Source organism: Mobula birostris, chromosome 23 (assembly GCF_030028105.1).
Source record: "Mobula birostris isolate sMobBir1 chromosome 23, sMobBir1.hap1, whole genome shotgun sequence".
In the NCBI taxonomy this organism is placed as follows: Eukaryota; Metazoa; Chordata; class Chondrichthyes; order Myliobatiformes; family Myliobatidae; genus Mobula; species Mobula birostris.
The window spans coordinates 10,704,959-10,724,496 of NC_092392.1; the positions used below are offsets into that span (position 1 = coordinate 10,704,959).

The following is a 19,538-nucleotide window of genomic DNA, read 5'->3' on the forward strand; positions in this document are numbered from 1 at the left end:
AACACCCTGATTGTTACCCAATCCCACACATCCAGGACTTTTCAGCACGTTTAGCCAAAAAGCTATGTATCTTTTTCTCACACATAAAACATCTCCGCCATTTTATTTGTGAAAAGTTGTAACATCACAGAGCTTTAGCTGCGGCACGTTGACTGCAGTTCTCTCAATAGCCGAACTGTTAACTTCATCAAAACAAAAGATTGAGTGACTCTTTTGTTTAGTTTACAAAAGCTTCCTGTTAACTTTCACTCGAACTCATTATTCTATTCTCACTTGTCTTGTTTTTCTCTGGTATTACTTTAACATTAAGGACCGCAGATCATTTTGTATCAGGGCATACCACAACCCTTGGGGCTTCCTACTGAACTTAACAATTTAAATAACAATCTTTTTTTTTCCTCCAGAGATAGACCTATACCTTGCAGTTTCAATTTATTTCTATTCTTTCTTCTTCTTTATCTCCAACTGCTGGTTTTTGAAATAACATCTTGACAACTTTGATCTGCATCCATCACAGACATGCCCAAACCTTCCTATAATAATAAACGTAACTGATTCCATTCTAATAAATGGTTGCTGAATGAAAATGGTGATTTTGTTTCTATTCCGTGTTCTGTGTTTCTTGCATTTCCTGCTTTTGTTTCAAGGTTTTGGCATCTGCAGATTATGACCCAAAACTTTATTTTGTTTGTATTTAATTTTTATAAATCAGATTTATGCCAGACGTTCTACAGACTGCAGAATGCTAAATAAGCTTGGATTTTTCCATTAGGTAAGATAGCATCCACCATCATTACCTGTGACCCATTGTGAAACATCTCCCGATTGAGTTGCTTGGTCTTCAACCAAAGTTTCCAATAACTTGGTGCCAGTGCCTTCAGCCTGAACAGAGAAAAAATGTAAACACAAGCCATATTCAATTTCAATGTTTTTGCAGTGATGACAATAAAACAAAATTACACCAACTTTTCTGATTTATGAAGTCCAAGATGCTCAGCCAGCTTCAGCTATGTTCTCTGTACATTTTCTCCTTTAACTAATGCCAACATCTTTAAAGAGTGCGCAATCTGCTTGTAGTCTAACAATTGTATATCTGAACGTCTATAAATAATTCCTGATCATGTGAGACTCTGTTCAAAACAGAGAGTTATCTGATAAAGGAGGATGAAGTGGAGCGCTTGGGGGTCCAAACTCAGATCATAAACACATTAAGTAACTCAGGAGAATTCCTGAGGCATCGAGACATGAAGCTTGCACTATTTATGATTTGCAAAGATGTATTAAAAAGGGCAGCTGGATACATCTAGGTGAATGAGAAACATGCAGTGCTGAGAGAGTTTAAACAAGGGAAGGTGGATCAAACTTAATGTGCAACATTAACAATGGCAGGCATGAGTAATTAACTTGTTTTAGTGTTGTGAATTTAATGTGTTTTGTTTATTATATGGAATTAGAAGTCCAATGTGGTGTTTCATAAGTCCTTGCCTTTGCTGAGAAAATTGATCTCTGAACAGTCATTGATCTGAATGGACTGAGGAAAGAGCCAAGACATGGTAGGAGTTTTTCTAAGAGATTACAAGAAGATTGATGAAGGAAAGGTGGTGGTCATTGCCAACATGGACTTTAGCTGCCCTTTGTAAGACCATTGGCAAAAACACGCATGGGAGTCTGTTCTGGAAGGTCAATTCGCTTGACATACTGGATGAAGTAGCCAACTGGATCCAACATTGGCTTAGCGGGAGAAGCCAGAGACTGTAGTAGATGGTTGTATCTCTGACTATAGGCCTGTGACCAGTGGTGTGTTGCAGCAAGCAGTGCAAGGTCCACTGATGTTTATCAGCAAAGTTAATTGCTGATAAACCTCAACTGGGGGCGGGTGAGTTCTGGGCCTGACGTCCCGCTCACCCAGGGAAAGTGAACGCGCAGTACATCGCCTCTCCTTTCCCAGTGTAGTGATCGCCGCGTGGTCACTGTCTGACCTGCTAGGCAGGAGGCCACTGCAAATGGCTTCTCCTACATTACTGCGTCCATAGCAACACCTTCTCGTCGGTGCCCCGTTTCTGAGCTTGCTACATCATGGCGCGACCGACTGTCCGGCGGTATAACTAGATGGGTAGGCTGGGCTTGTTAGCCTTGGTTGGCAGCCAGTCTAAGAGAAGGACAACTCTGAATCCAAACCCGGGCAGGTGGGGCTCGTTAGCCTCGTCAGGCCATCCACCCCGGAGAAGGACACTCTGACGTAACTCCAACCCAAGGACCTCGCTGTCACCGTCTCAGCTTGCTAGGCTATGGTAGATGAACCCCAGGTGTAAAGGGTGGGGCCAGTACCGTGCACACTGCACTCCAGCTAAAATGCCACTGCGCAGGCTGAAGGACACGCCCACGTCTATGGTCATCATCCCCGACCATTCATCAAGCCCTGCAGCGATGGGAAAGGGGTGAAAACGGCAGGTGGAAGATGACGCTGGAAGCCGCAGTTCCGATCCTGCATGCAGGCGGTTCAGGTGTATGGGTCGTCTGATGTTGACCCCGAAGATGACGATATCATTCGGCAGCACCCTGAACGACCAAGCAGCCTTCTTTAGGGACAGCACTGCTTGCTCCACATGGAGAGGGGCCTAGATAAGGTGGCCTAACCGAAGCTTGTTTCCATTTCCCCCAGTTGGCTAGCTGCAGTCAACAGGCATCCTCAAATGTAGTCCAACAACAACAAAAAAAGAAAAGGTGCACACCTGCCTCACAAGGAGTGTAAGGACTAAAGCTCGCATGCTGGAACATCAGAACCATGCTCGATACAGCAGACAGTGGTCGCCCAGAACGACGCTCCGCTCCAGTTGCGCATGAACTTTCAAGACTGGATGTCGAACATCGCTGCTCTCAGTGAAGTCTGCTTCCCAGAGGAAGGCAACCTTCAACAACATAGCACCGGCTACACCCTCTACTGGTCAGGCAAGCCAAAGGCCTTTCTGGCGTTGGCTTTATGGTCAGGAACTCCATTGCCTCCAAACTTGGAAAAACTGCCAACAGGTCACTCCAACCGCATCATCTCCATGCGCCTCCCATTTCGAACCAAGCAGCATGCCACACTCTATAGTGTGTATTCTTCAAGCAGATCCTGCAGAAAAGGACAAGTTTTACACTGATCTGCGCAAACCTCATACAGAACGCCCCTGCAGATGACAAGGTCTTTATCCTTGGTGACTTCAATGCCAAAGTAGGCCAAGATTCAGAAGCCTGGAAAAGAGTACTTGGCAAACAAGGTGTTGGAAACTGCAATGACAATGGCCGCCTTCTGTTAAGAGTTTTGCGCAGAGCAGCAACTCACCATCACTAACACCATTTTCCAGCAGAAAGACAGTCTGAAGACAACCTGGATGCATCCTCAGTCCAAGCATTGGCACCTTGTAGACGACATCTTGGTGTGCCAGAGACACCCTCGGGACATCTTACTCACCCGAGTGATGCCCAGCGCAGAGTGTCATACGTACCATCGTCTTGTCCGCTGAAAACTCAGCCTCCATTTCAAACCCAAGCCAAAGAGAGGAGGCGCTCCAGGAGTGTCATACAGACCATCGTCTTGTCCACTGAAAACTCAGTCTGCATTTCAAACCCAAGCCAAAGAGAGGAGGCGCTCCAGGAGTGTCATACAGACCATCGTCTTGTCCACTGAAAACTCAGTCTGCATTTCAAACCCAAGCCAAAGAGAGGAGGCGCTCCAGGAGTGTCATACAGACCATCGTCTTGTCCACTGCAAACTCAGTCTGCATTTCAAACCCAAGCCAAAGACAGGAGGTGCTCCAAGGAAGAAGTTTCAGGTTTGCAACCTCCAGTCAGCTGAAGTGAAAGCTGAGTTTCAGAAGAATCTTCAGTCGAAGCTTCAGGATCCCAGTTTCCCCACAGACTCCTCTCCATGAGTGCTTTGGGAACACCTACAAACCACCATCCTGCAAACCTCTGAAGAAGCCCTAGGGTTTTCTACAAAGGAAAACAAAGACTGGTTCAATCAAAACAACCAGAAGATCCAAGAATTGCTGGCGAAGAAGAGATCCGCGCACCAGGCGCACCCTGCTCAGCTGTCTTGTCCTGATAAGAAAGCAGCCTTCTGCTTTGTAGGCAGCAACCTCCAGCGCAAGTTTCAAGAGATTCAGAACGTGTGGTGGACCAACTTTGCAAAGAGAACTCAGCTTTGCGCAGACACTGGTGACAACAGAGGGTTTTATGAAGCCCTGAGAGCGGTGTACGGCCCTTCACACCAGGTCCAGAGTCCCTTGCACAGTGCAGACGGTCAGGCGCTCTTCACAGACAAGGCATCCATCCTAAACCAGTGGTCAGAACATTTCCAGACTCTCTTCAGCGCCAACCGCATGGTCCGAGACTCAGCAATTCATCGCATCCCACAACAGCCAGAGAAAACAGAACTGGACAAGATTTCAACCCTAGAAGAGACAGTCAAAGCCATACAGCAGCTGAGAAGTGGCAAGGCAACGAGAGTTGATGGAATATCACCTGAGATTTGGAAGCATGGGGGCCCAGCATTGCACACCAAACTCCACGAGTTCTTTGTCTGCTGCTGGGAACAAGGTAAACTACCACAGGACCTCCGTGATGCAGTCATCATCGCCCTGTATAAGAACAACGGGGGAAAGTCTGACTGCTCCAACTACTGGTGGATAACCCTTCTCTCTATTGCAGGAAAAATCCTCACAAGAGTATTCCTGACCAGATTAGTGCCCATCACTGCAGTAGAACACCTCCCAGAGAGCCAGTGTGGCTTCAGGGCCAACAGGAGCACCACCGACATGGTATTTGTTCTCGGGCAGCTCCAAGAGAAATGTAGGGAACAGAACAAGGGATTGTACATGACGTTTGTCGACCTTACCAAAGCGTTCCGTGACCGTGAGCAGGGAAGGTCTGTGGCAAATCATGGAACGACTGGGATGCCCCCAAAGTTCCTCAGCATGGTCATGCAGCTACATGAAGATCAGTGTGGCCAAGTCAGACTCAACAACGATCTCTCAGAACCCTTCCCGAAAGGCAACGGAGTAAAGCAAGGCTGCGTCCTCGCGCCGACTCTCTTCACCATCTTCTTCAGCATGATGCTCGAAAGGGCCACAGAAGACCTTGATGGCGAGGACGGTGTTTACATCCGATACTGCACCAATGGCAGCCTGTTCAACCTGAGGCGATTACAGTCCCACCCCAAAACATTGGAGCAACTCATCCGAGAGCTACTCTTCGCCGGCGATGCTGCCCTTGTTGCCCACACAGAGACAGCCCTGCAGCGTATAACATCCTGTTTCGCAGAGGCTGCCGTGTTCTTCGGACTGGAAGTCAGCTTGAAGAAGACAGAAGATCTCCATCAGCCCGCACCTCAGGAGGATTACCACCGCCCCCCCCCCCCACCGCATCACCATTGGTAATGTAGAGCTGAAGACAGTCCACCAGTTCAGCTACCTGGGGTGCACCATCTCATTAGACGCCAAGATCGACGAAGAGATTGACAACAGACTGGCAAAGGCAAACAGTGCATTCGGCAGGCTGTACTAAAGAGTCTGGAACAACAAGCATTTGAAGAAAGGCACAAAGATCAGCGTGTACAGAGCCGTTGTACTGACCACCGACTCCTCGAGCGTTTCGAACAGCGCTGCCTCCACACCATCCTCAACATCCACTGGAGTGACTTCGTCACCAACATCGAAGTCCTCGAACAGGTAGAGGTCACCAGCATCGAGGCCATGCTGTTGAAGACACAGCTGCTCTGGGCAGGGCACGTCTCCAGGATGGAGGATCATCGCCTGCCCAAGACTGTGCTGTATGGCGAACTCTCCACTGGCCACCGTGACAGAGGGGCACCGAAGAAGAGGTACAAGGACTCTCTGAAGAAATCTCTTGGTGCTTGTTACATTGACCATCGCCAGTGGTCTAATCTAGCCTCCGATCGCGAGGCCTGGCAACACACCATTCCCCAGTCTGTTTCCTCCTTCGAGAACGCACGCAGGGCTGGCATTGAGGATAAAAGGAGAAAGAGGAAGAACCGCGACACAGCAGCACCAAACCCAGAACGGAATTTCCCTTGCAGCCGCTGTGGCCAGACCTGCCTGTCCTGTATTGGCCTCGTCAGCCACCAGCGAGCCTGCAGCAGACGCGGGTAGCCCCCTTCCTAAATCTTCATTCGCGAAGCCAAGCCATGACTAACGATTTAGAAGATGACGTGGTAAACAGGACAGCAAATCTGTGGATGACACCAAGACTGGGAGTGTAGTGAGTGGACAGTGAGGAAGGCTATCAGCTTGCAGTGTGATCTTCACCAGTTGGGAAAATGGGCTGAAAAGTGGCAAGTGTAATTTAATCCAGACAACCAGGAAATGCTGCACTTTGGGAGGACAAACCGAAGTATGACGTGCACAGTAAATAATAGGGCTCTGACGTGTGCAGTAGAAAAATGACCTGGGAATACAGACCCACAGTTCCTTGAAAATGGCACTACAGTAGACAGAGTTGTAAAGAGATCTTTTAGCATATTGGCCTTTATAAATCATGGCACTGAATACAGGAGTTGGGATGTTATGTTGGATTCATAGAAGAAGTTGGTGAGGCTGAATTTAGAGTATTGTGTACAGTTTTGGCCACCTACCTATAGGGAAGATAACAGTAAGCTTGAAAGTTTGCAGAAAATTTTACAAGAATGTTGCAAGGAGCGGGGGACCTGAGTTAAAAGGAAAGATTGAATAGGTTAGGACTTTTAAGAAACTAAGGGAAGATCTTATAGAGGTATACAAAATGATGAGGGGTATAGATAGGGTTTTTTTTCGCCCTTAGGTTGGGTGAGGCTAGAACTAAAGGTCATAGGTTTAGGGTGAAAGGTGAAACCTCCAAGGGAGAAGGTCTTCACTCAGAGCATGGTACAAGTGTGGAACAAGCTGCTACTGTAAATAGTAGATGCAAGTTCAATAGAAAAAATTAAGAGAAGTTTGGATAGATGCATGGATGGGAGGGATATGGTCCAGGTGGAGGTAGATGGGACTGGACAGAAGACCAGGTTGGCATGCATTAGGTGGGTTGATGGGTCTTCTTCTCTGGTGTTGTACTGTGACTCCCAAACAGGATTATAAATAGGACTGCCGTGTTCATGGATGATCTGTTATTTCATTTCTCTGCACCGGATTCAAATTTGAAAGTGCACTTCTGTTGGTGTTCGGTCACGACTCTCTCTCAGAATTTCATAATACTAGTCACAGTAAGTTCACAGGAGGGCTTAAAGGGCTCTTGTGATCATGGAATCTCATAGAGAAAATGGGAAAGGAGAAGCAGGTGAACAAACTGGACAGGTCAGAATAAACTTTACTTCATTGAGAATCATTATTTTTTATAAAAATATGGAAGTGATCCAATGAACACTCAATGGTAACCAAAACTTGCAGCATCACAGTGACATAATAATCTGCCTGACCTGCTGAACTTCTTCAGCATTTTGCGTGTGTTGCTTGCATTTCTAGCATCTGCAGATTCTTTCTTGTTTATGACATAATATTCTCCTACCTTTGATATTTACAAGCCTCTCATGCAGACGGTTAATAAAACATCACAGGTACAAGTAACAGATTTATCCCTCAATTTGTTTACGTGGTGCAACTGTGAAAACCTAGGTACCAATCAGAAAGACGTCCAGCATCCATGACACTGAACCAAATCAGGAGGAAGCTCATTGTCTCCAAGCTTGGATACCAATTTTGATCAAGAAGCCCTTCTCAAAGACCATGTAGCAATCCAGATCCTATCATCTGTAACCCAAGAGGTCAATAAGGAACTCATGAACATGCTGCAGCTGACATCACCTGCATCTTCTCAAATAGCATAGACAAGAGATCAAGTCTAGATCCTAGTGCTCCTTTGGCTCAGAACCACAGAACGGTATTTTTTATCAGTGGAGCACTTGAAAAGGCTTAGGTGTGGCATTCATGTGAACCTTGTGTCACTGCACATACAAACATAAAATATCCCCCTCTTATGATGCAGTCAACTAACCGCCCATAATCCTGTGTTACAAAGATGTGAGAGATTCAATCAGCTGCAGTACAGAGGCAAGCTGTATTATTTAAGTCTTGTTCTCTGACTGAAAGCCTATTATCTTCCATATTAAGGCTCAAGGTGTCTCGGTTTCTCCACAGTGTCCTCAGAGACTACACACATATCGGCTGCCGATAAGAATTCCACTTTTAGACCTTCCTTTTCGCTTAAGAAGCAATTACAGAACAGATACTGATCTCCCATTCTGTGGGAAAGAATTTTTAATTCCACCTGGATAGTAAAGTCACTAGACAAATGATTTCTGCAGAGATATTCAGACTATGAGAGCAATGGAATTTTATATACTGGTTATTATAGGGAGAGGCTCTGAGAGAATAATTAGTCAATGAAATTGAACTTCTTTGATGGATTAGTCAGCCTTTTCTCACCTGTGACTTTTAAGGAACTCTATTTAAATGCACTTATTCTCTTACATACAATCAGTCCCCAAAGATTTGTGTGGCACTGTTATAATAACTCTACCATTCAACTTTGTCTGACTCAACCTAGCTAGCCTAAAGAGAGAGGATTTAAACAGCAGTCCATACAAGGGCAAAAGAAATTTCAAGGATGAAAAAAGTCCAGTAAATCTGCCCACCCCTTTTGCACCCTACCCTCCCAAATGAAGTCAATTCTTCCAGTGTCCTCAATCTCATATAAAATCCTACAGCTCAAGTATACTATCTACTTCCCAACTTTCTCATCTTAGTAAACAGACAGATAGTTAGGTATGGCCCTTGTGGCTAAAGGGATCAGGGGGTATGGAGAGAAGGCAGGTACGGGGTTCTGAGTTGGATGATCAGCCATGATCATACTGAATGGCGGTGCAGGCTCGAAGGGCCGAATGGCCTACTCCTGCACCTATTTTCTATGTTTCTATGTTTAAGTAAGCTTCTCTTCTCAGTAAAAGAAAATTACTGAAATGTCTTCAAGTTCATGTTGATTATTTTGCAATGCTTTTGTTAAACCTTCTGGCCGGTCTTTGCCAAACACGCTTTACAGCCCTTTTTAAACAAGGATATCATGATTACTATTTTCCAGCCTTACCTGCATAGAGTCTTCAGTGGGTTGAGCCAATATCACTGCTCCATGCTGTTCAAATTCCTTGATCCTGGCTCTCAAATGTTCTGTCGAACACAAATGGATAACTCTGTTCAATTTTCTCTTGCCTTTAGTGACACATTTCACATCAATAGCTAATCATTTCAGAACAATAAAATAAAATAAATAAAGGCATCCGTTAGTCTTGCGAGACCATGGATCTGCGCCTGGAAAGTCTTCACTCTCCAGGGTGCAGGCCTGGCCAAGATTGTATGGAAGACCAGCAGCTGCCCATGCTGCAAGTCTCCCCTCTCCACGACACCGATGTTGTCCAAGGGAGGGCATTAGGACCCATACAGCTTGACACAGTGTCGTCGCAGAGCAATGTGTGATTAAGTGTCTTGCTCAAGGACACAACACGTTCCCTCAGCTGGGGCTCGAACTCACGACCTTCAGGTCGCTAGTCCAATGCCTTAACCACTTGGCCACGTGCCCACACGACAATAAACTGAATGACAAACTATAACCTGAGCATTATTAATTCCTGCATTAATACAGACATAATTCTGTGTAACTAGACAGTAGGTCTCCAATTCCCAATATCCAGGCAAACTGCACTCATCAGCTGCTCAATTCTACACAAAAGGAAGGGACTAGAACAATGCCTACAAGGCATGATAGATGGAGAGGCAATCTACTTCATAAGACAAAGTGTGGAAATGAATGCAAATTAAACACATGAGACCCTTTGGTCAGAACTGAAGAGAGATAAAACAAGCTAGCTTTCAGTAGGAGAAGTGTGGGAGGGATCCTAGGAAAAGCATGTCCAGATGGGTTAAGATTACCCGGATATTCAGATTCTTTATCTGTGTCATGTGTCTAGATTCTTTGTAACCTTAAAACTAGGTCCAATGCAAGTTTGAGGAACATCACCATCTGTGCACATTACACCTTTCCAACTCAAAACTAAATTCTTCAACTTCAGGTAGCTCACTCTTGTGTATATTAAAACAGATCAATTCTGCCTAAAATAATTTCCACCATTTTTCTAACTCTAGTTATACAGTTTGACCTCCTGGCCATGCCACAGTCTTGCCATTCACAACATATTTCAGAAATAAAGTAGCTTAATGTGCTGGTTAACAGCAATCAGAACTCACACTATTACAGATACTGCTTTTCTTCTGTAGATCTCGCCACCGCTTTCTCTCCTACTAAAAACAAAAACTTGTTTTTGTCTCTTTTAAAGTAGTAACAGTTAGAGAAGAATTAACTGTTTCTTCATGAACAGAGTCCATCCAGCATTTTTTGTTTTTCAAATTTTTAAAGAATTTTGTAGAAGTGAACAGAGTATATAATGGGCCTCCGTGACTTGCAGCATCAAATATATGTGACATTTCTGAAACAGATTATTTAACTCCTGCACTGCATACTGCTTCTTCACTTCTGCTGCTTTGTGCTGGGCCATATTTCACAGGTTATATGGAGAAAGGAATTTTCTGCATGAGTGAGCTCCTGGAATGTTCCTTTGGGTGAAAGAACACAGACACTCAAATGCTCTGTTGCTGTTTGACTGAAGAGCTAGATATTCTCTTAATGTGCAAGCAACAAACCATTCTCAGGCATTATCAGTAAAATAATGATTATATAACCATTCAACACACACAAAATGCTGGAGGAATTCAGCAAGCCGGGCAGCATCTATGGAAAGACAGCACAGTTGACATTTCAGGCCAAGACCCTTCAGCAGGACATTTCACCATTCAACTGTTTAAGAATTTAAAATTCCTTTCCAAAAAAATATTTACCATTTTCAGTCTTGATCTCCTCATAGTCTACTATCCTCCATAATAGGCTTCCCTTCTCCTCCTCTAGCTCAGCTAATCTGTTCTGAGATGTCACCACCTGTTCCTCAGCTGCAGTCTAGATGGATGAAGGGGTAGGATTGAATAAGAGGAAGAAAAATTAAACAAAAATTACTGGACAAGTAATAATCTGAAATAGGACAATCACCAAGAACAACTACATTTTTCAAGAAAGAAATGCATTGCTACCAAGTTTCAGTTCCTTTTGATAAACATAGTGGTGATATAATACTGATGCTTAAGTGAAATTTTACTCCAGGCACCATATCTTTGATAAAGGCTGAACAAATATTATTATAGGCAACACCTTACATTAAAATTTCCAGTCTGGGGTTGAGGAGGAGAAAAAAAGGATCAGCCATGATAAATGGCAGAGCAGACTTGATGGGCCAAATGGCCTAATTCTGCTCCTGTGTCTTATTATCTAAGTTTTTAGTGACCTGGATAGCTCGGTACAGTATCAGACTTTTAATCTGACGGTCCAAGGTTCAAGTCTCTTTGCCAGTGTTTGCTTTGAAAAATTAACTCAAATGGTAGAGTGTTCACTTAGCATGGAAACTGTAGTAGGATTGATGCCTGCTTTCTCCATTGTTCTTTTGGGCGCCACGGTGTAATGGTTAGTGCAAAGCTATTACAGATCAGTGCGTCAGAGTATGGAGTTCAATTTTGGCACCGTCTGTAAGGAGTTTGTATGTTCTCCCCATAACTGTATGGTTTCCTCCAGGTGCTGGTTTCCTCCGACAGTCCAAAGATGTACTGTACTGGTTATAAGTTAATTGGTCATGGTAAATTGTTCTGTGATTAGGCTAGGATTAAGTAGTTGGGTTGCTGGGCTATGCAGTTCGTTGGGCCAGAAAAGCCTGTTCTCTGCTGTATCTCTAAATAAATAAAATAATACTCTCTGACTCTGACTATGATTTCTGTTGGATTACTATATAACTCGGATATTTGACTAATGGCTTTTAGGGGAGGAACTATATTATCTTTACATGGTCTGGCTTTTGTGCAATAATCAACACTGCCAAATTCTTAACTCCCTTCTGAAATAGTAATTTTTGGGCAATTATTGGACTTGTCAGTGACAGCTACAGCTTGCAAATGAATTTTTAAAAAAAACAATAGATAATGTTCATGGTATTATAGAAAGCAGATGTGAATGTTTTATGACAGTGTTTCTGGGATGAGATAAATGAAAAGTACAACAGGACTGGAACTTCTTTAATAGCAGAGGGTAATAAACCAACTACATATCAACTTTAACTTCTGCATTCACACTCTAGAAAACACTTTCTGTGGTCCGTCTTTTTACGGGGGAATAGAAAATGATCTCCATCCGTGATGGATATGGGGGCTCTTTGTTGGGAGTCACCCATCAGGGCAATGGCTTGATTCTTTACTTCAACTGTTCACTGTAATTATCCTGAAAGCTTGCCTTAACGGGACTATTTGTCAGACTCAAGACATCAATGGAAGAAGTCATGGGAGACAACCAAGCGACTAATAGTTGGAAATTCATCATTTGGAAAGTTTGACATAGCAAACAAGTTGCAGATAAAATGTGCCCAAATAAATTGGGCAGCACAAAGACACAGTGGTTAGAAAAAGCTTCAGTGCCCCAGGTTTAATCCTGATCTCTGGTGCACATTCTCCTGGTGAATTAATAGATTTCCAATGGGTGCTCTGGATATGCTAGTTGAAAACTTAATTGGCTATAGTATATTAACCCTAAAGTAGTGGGTGGTAGGAGAGGGAATAGACTATAGGAAAACAGATGGGGGAACTGGACTGATGGGATAGCTCTGGAAGCAGGCAGGGAGTGGTGCAATGACTTTCTGCGTCATAAGAAAACAAATAGCTTGCTGTAACAACAATTAGCATAATCTGGTAGGTCCACTCAGAAGGGAAGTGAATCGAAGGTGAATTAGATTTAATAACTTTGCTCAAAGAATGGGGAATCAGTGGGAACCAAGGGACAGGAAGACAAACCCGCACATTTAAGAAGATTTCAAGGGGAATAAGATGGAGTCTGAGAGTTTTAAAACTTAGGTGCAACCAGGTGAACCTTAGCAATCCCACACTTCATATTCTTACAATAGAAACGGAAAGGTTTCCATTTCCTATCTAAAGAGAAGATTTTAAAACAACATCTGCACTAAAGGGACAAAATGACACCTGTTTGAGACTCACCAGCCAAAAAGGTTCTGATAAAAGAATGAATAGATCAGAAAGTGAACTGAAGGTGATGTAACAATACCAATAATAGAGGAAAAGTATCATGAATTAGCACTTGTAAATGAAAGTTAACATGTTCAGAATGATGAGCAAGGAATGCCAGTGCAACAAATAGAGTTTAGAAATGCACTTTACATAGAACATGGAACAGCACAGGAACAGGCCATTCGGCCTAAAATTTTGTGCTGAACCAATTGAATTAGTAATCAAATGGCTAACTAATCTCTTCTGCCCACAAAATGTCCATATCCTTCCATTTTCCTCACATTCATGTGCCTATTTATGGAAGATAGAACTTTGTTAAGAAGCAAGCCCGGAAAAGATATGGTGAATTCTAGTCTGAGAGCAATAAGAGCTAATGCAATACACACAAATAACGGAGGCTGCAATAAAAAAGTGGGGTTAACGTATCATTGGACTGTAGCAAGTCTTCATTTAGCGTTTGGAAACAACTAGAAGATGTGAAGTCTCACTGCCTAAGCCTGATTGACACCTACGTGATATACAAGTAGTAGTTCAGAAATGGGTTTACAACCCAAGCTGCTTACAGATTAATCAGAGTACTGAAATAGCTCTTTATCTGCAGGCTTGCGGCTGTATATAGATCTTGTTATTATAGAAAAGGTGGATGTATTGCATTAATCCTTACAAAGAGCCAAGAGAATGCACAGAAAGGCATCAAAACAGAAATCAAATTAAGCTTCAATAATTACAATGATAACAAGATCAATGTATTAATTTTCAGAGGCATCTGAAAGGTGTAATGAAACTGCTCCCAAAAACACTCTAGAGTGTGCTAAAGGCTAATGATACACAACAGACCTTGCAGCTCTGAACTGTCCTGTATTGGGCTTGGTTAACATTATGCAGGTGTCGGTTGGGAACATGAACCAGCTTCACTTCAGATATTTTCTCAGCTCCACTCCCTTACGCTCTAGGCAATACATTCTTTTTACACCATCCAGTATCTCAAGAGACCACACTGTATGGGTAAACTACATAACAGTAAAATAACCACAGAGGCATCACAGTTAGGTCCAATTCTGTCGTACCTGCATTACTACATTTACATTAATACACTTCCCAGCAAGACCCTTAACTATGCTAGTACTGGCCTGTACCGGCAACAGGTGGGTCCCACTGCAACACGAGATGAGCAAACTCAGTAAAGTTCAGGGATCAAAACCGAGGCCTTCCTGGTCTCCTTGGCCTTGCTTTACACTGAGCAGTGTACCCATCAGAAGCTACTTGCAAACTATAAATGAGGCTTCACACAGAATGTTGAGACAAAATGTAAAGCACCTGCTGGATCAGTCCTAAACATCCCATTTGTTTGTGTATGAGAATAATCCTAACAACAGATCTCAAATCTACTTTGCAGTAGTTACTTTCTCCTCATCCTGCAGAATCTCAGAATTATTACAGCACACAAGGCAGCCATTCAGCCAATTGTCCTTGACCACTTCGCTTGACAGTATCATTCCCTAACAGCATAATTTTCAACCTGTTTTATGCAATAGATTTCTGACCTGTAGTGACTGAACTTTTCCTTCAAGCTCTTGGATTCTCACAGATGCTTCTTTTTGTGATATTCGGTCAGCTTCTGATTGCTCATTTTCTTCAATTTGCTTCAGATCATCTGCAGGGGAAAATAAATATTGGTTTTCTTCAATTTTAGACCATAAGATATAGGAACAGAATTAGGCCATTTAGCCCATCAGGTCTGTTCCACTATTCCATCATGGCTGTTTTATTATCCTTCTCATCCCCATTCTCCTGCCTTTTTCCCAGAACTTGATGCCCTGACTAATCAAGAACCTATCAACCTCCACTTTAAATACACCAAATGACTTGGCCTCCACAACTGTCTGTGGCAATGAATTTCACAGATTCACTACCCTCTGGCCAAAGAAATTCCTCCTTATCTATGTTCTAAATGGACATCTCTCCACTCTGAGGCTGTGGCCTCTGGATTGAATTCTATTCAGTTTTATTCTGAAGGTCTTAGCTCCAAAACAAAAATGACAAAATTCAGGGCTGATGTCCATACATGCTACTTCAAGCAGTACATCCTGCATGTAAAACAACTTCTGCACGAGTTAATATCTCTGAGTTGTACCCTTCCCACTAGATTGGGAGACCACTTCGCCGAGCATCTATATTCCGACCGCTAGAAAAAGCAGGATCTCCCAGTGGCCACCCATTTTAATTCCACTTCCCGTTCCCATTCCGATATGTCCATCCATGGCTTCCTCCACTGTTGTAATGAGGCCATACTTAGGTTGGAGGAACAACATCTTATATTCCGTTTGGGTAGCCTCAAACTGATGGCACAAACATCGATTTCTTAAACTTCCAAGTAATGCCTCCCACCCCAACCCTCTTCCTTCACCATTTCCAATCCCCTTTTCCCTTTCTCAGCTTATCTCCTTGCCCATCCATCGCCTCCCTCTGGTGCTCCTTGCCCCCCTCCTTTTTCTTTCTTCCATGGCCTTCTGTATCTTTCACCAATCAACTTCCCAGCTCTTTACTTCATCCCTTCCCCTCCAAGTTTCACCCATCACCTGGTGTATCTCTCTCCCCCCCCCCCACCTTTCGAACCTACTCTTCAGCAATTTTTCTCCGCTCTTGCCAAAGGTTTTCAGCCCGAAACATCAACTTTACTTTTTACCCATAGATGCTGCCTGGCCTGCTGAGCTCCTCCAGCATTTTGTGTGAGATGCTTGGATTTCCAGCATCTGCAGATTTTTTTTTCTTGCTTGTGAAACACTCCGGTCTCCTCAGCTGCGCAAGTCTAGAGAAGACGATCTCTGGCCCTGCCCAACGCGCAAGACTGAGGCACAAGCCCATCCCAAAACCCCGTTTGTGTGGATGCTGTGTAATTTGTTACCCTCTCACAAATCAGTGCCACTAAATAACAGGCAGTACACTGCATACAATTAAACGATTTAGCTTTATAATTCTTAATTTGACTAAAGGGTTAGTAGAGAAAGAACAAAAAAAAGGAAAAGGGCCCATTTTAATGAAACGGTCTAATGTGCACAAGTTGGAGCTCACAGTTTCCCTGGCACCGATCCTCCGTTAATCTCACCCCGGGCTTTGGCAAATCACGGCCTCGCTCCTGACCGTATCCTACAGCCTCTTCTCTCCTACCTCTTGCTTCTTCCCTCTCTGTCTCTCTCACAGAAGCCCCAAGCCCAGCCTTAGTGTCACTCACTAGAGAATCTTCCCCTTAATCCGACCATCCTAATTGGACGGCACACAATTCTCCTATCTCTTATCTTCAACAGTAACCCAAACACAAGCTGAAACACAAGTGGCTCGCACAGAACAGCACAAAATTAAATACAAAGCACCATAACAGTAAAAAATATGAAGCAGGGCATTACATTTGTAACTTGATGAAAAGCAATAATAATACACGTACTGATATGCTTAATCCAGAAAACAAATAATAGACCAACTGATTTATTGCTAAACATCCACGTAACAGCTCTAGAAAGGGAGATCGTAGGAAAGAAATGTTAGCATTTGACTGAACAATAGGAAACAAACTTAATAATTAAGTTGACTTCCTCACCTTTTAAAAGCTTCACTTCATCAGTTAGGGCTTGGCATAATTTTTCTTGGGCTTCAACTGTGTTCTGCAGCTGTTGATTTTGTGCTGTCAGTTCATCGTAGGATGTCTGTGCAGTCTGCAAGGTCTGTTGCAAATGCATAAGTGTACAGTCTTTCTCTGTTAACTCTGTCTCATGTTTCTCCACTAGCTCTCTCAACCTTGCCTCAAATGACACTTTCTCCAGATCAAATGCAGCTCGCAAAGTAGACAAGTTGTCTTCCACTTCATGCAGCTTTTCATTGAGAACCTGAAAATGAGAGGCAGACAAGATGAACAATGCATGCATCAAAATCTTCAGATATAAGCACTATTCTTTCATCTCCAGCAAGCACTGGTTCAAATCCAAGGAAAAGCTAATTTACAATCTATCATGCTGGCAATATCTTGATACAGTAACACTAGATTATCATTTAGTTTACAACATACAAAGAAATCTTCTGTTTTTAAATCAGTTTCTCAACAAGTTCATTCTTCTATTCCTATTATAATTTTAAGATACTTTATATGTAATGAAAATACAAGATCAATGACCATGAACATGAATTTATTGGCCTCTTAACCGATGACGCTGGTCCCATACATGTTTTTAAGGGACATGTTGCTCTTAACCAGTCTGGCCTTTACCTAACTCCAGATCTCTACTTAAAGTGACTAATTTTGAACTTACGAATGCTATTCTAAGTTGCTCAGCTGTCAAAGCAATCAAAAAAGTCAGTAAAAGATGGTCACATTTTCCCCTCTGGTGCTCTTTGCATCTACAGATCCTCACAGTTGAACTTGAAGTTCTCAATAAAAATGGAAAACTAATTATTTCAAGGCAGCCTTCTACATAAAGCTGCAAGGTCCAGACAAATGAGTAACAATACCTTTTTCTCCGAATCAGAGTTATTCAGCTCCTGCTGCAGCATTTCCACCACACGAGTCCTCCCCGCTAAGGCCTCCTCCTTCTCTTCCAGCTTTCTTTGTAAAGATTTCACAGTCTGGGGGTGACACAAAACACACCAAAATGTAAACAGCAGGGATTAAAGGAAAAACAAACAACACAGTAATTCTTTTCAAGATATTACTGATAAACACTGTCTGAAGAATTAGAGTGGAATGAAAACAATGCCAGGACATTGTGCACATAGTCACATGCACATACATTCAGTAGTTCACCATACAACATAAACATGTAGAGATTACTGAAAAACATACTAAGAACATAAAGCTTCCTGGAAGTCTGTTTATAACTCAGCCATCTCAAATACAGAATAGTTTGGTTACCCTTACCCTTTAAAATCTGGGCAACTAAAATTGTATAAACCTCACCTTATAAACCATATAACAATTACAGCACGGAAACAGGCCATCTCGGCCCTTCTAGTCCGTGCCCAACCCTTACTCTCACCTAGTCCGATCTACCTGCACTCAGCCCATAACCCTCCATTCCTTTCCTATCCATATAGCTGTCCACCTTACTGCATAGTGTCAGAAGTTAGTCTTCCCAATTCTCGTCATGCTCCTGAATTTCAACCTGCTTATTTTCATATGCATCACACTGACTAAATGTCTGCACAACCAATTAAATAATGACCTTAAGCTGTTCAATTTCTTGTCAAGTAATAACTACCCTGCTCTATAGACATTTACTATTTTCTTTTTTTGTACACACTGCCCCATTTCTCCTATCTCAACCCATTCACTAAAACATCTGGATCTTTTTGAAATTATTCAAATCTACAAGCTTTTTCTCAGAAGGACTTTCATTTTGATTATGGGTTTCCCCTGGTGTTCTCACTAATATTTACTCTTCAGCTTATACCAATACACAGATTATCTAGCATTGTTGTTTGTTGGAGTTTGCTTTGCACAAATTTGCTCCATTAACAGTTACACAGCAAGGGCTTACTCTGTGTTGTATCACTAAATAAACAAAGAAATAAATCTTTTAAAAAATTTAAAAAAGAAAAAAAAAGAGAAATTTTTTTTTTTAAAAAGTTGCACATTTAAATAGACTACAAGCTGCAGCATCCTCACAGGTTCCCTATGAACAGAAGTTCTTTCTAACCCACAACTTTGGGTCTCAGCAAATTTAATATAATTAAAGAGTCAATATTTCAAGTGAATGGGCTGAGATAGGAGAAATGGGACAGGTATTGTAAATACCATGATGACAGAATTTCTCAAAGCACATTAGCTTACCCTAAGCATTTTCTATTCATTATTACTTGACTTCATGGTTAAATCAAGTCTCACTCTCTCATCTAACCTCTTACCATTCAGTCTACTGTAAGTATTAGTTGATTACTACCTGAGAAACACTTACTTGCTGTAGTTCTTTGTTGATCTCAGAGCCAGATGCTAGCTGGACAAGCTCCTCTTCATGTTTTTGAATGCACTCTTGGAATCGTGAATCCTTTTCCAGAATGACCTCCCGAAGTGACAACAGCTGTAGTCACAAAAAATGTACATGCAACCACAGGTTGAGCTATAGAAAGAACCAGAGGCTTTTCATCTAGCCTGAGCTGTCAGTGCACAGGTCCCAAATAAAATTTGTTTGAATGCTCTATTTTGAGTTTGTTCCTATAACGTAATGCTTCCATCAGTTCATTAATTAACACAAAGTCTAATTTTCAAAACCCTCAAAAGATTCAAAGGTTCATTAATTATCAAAGTATTATGCAGTATACATCTGAGATTCTTCTTCTCCAGTAAGCCATGATACAAATAAA

The 19,538-nt window shown here is 42.6% G+C and overlaps 1 protein-coding gene across 1 annotated transcript in view; it reads right to left on the reverse strand.

Annotated features, from left to right (window-relative positions):
• LOC140186876 (golgin subfamily B member 1-like) overlaps window positions 1-19,538 on the reverse strand; it is a 109,552-nt gene that overhangs the window by 40,892 nt on the left and 49,122 nt on the right. The window contains exons 6-12 of the mRNA XM_072241581.1: window positions 19,133-19,255; window positions 17,691-17,804; window positions 16,786-17,071; window positions 14,735-14,844; window positions 10,917-11,031; window positions 9,115-9,194; window positions 798-882 (exon numbers count right to left, since the gene is read on the reverse strand). Coding sequence (XP_072097682.1) covers window positions 798-882; window positions 9,115-9,194; window positions 10,917-11,031; window positions 14,735-14,844; window positions 16,786-17,071; window positions 17,691-17,804; window positions 19,133-19,255 — 913 coding nt within the window. The remainder of the gene's footprint in view (window positions 1-797; window positions 883-9,114; window positions 9,195-10,916; window positions 11,032-14,734; window positions 14,845-16,785; window positions 17,072-17,690; window positions 17,805-19,132; window positions 19,256-19,538) is intronic.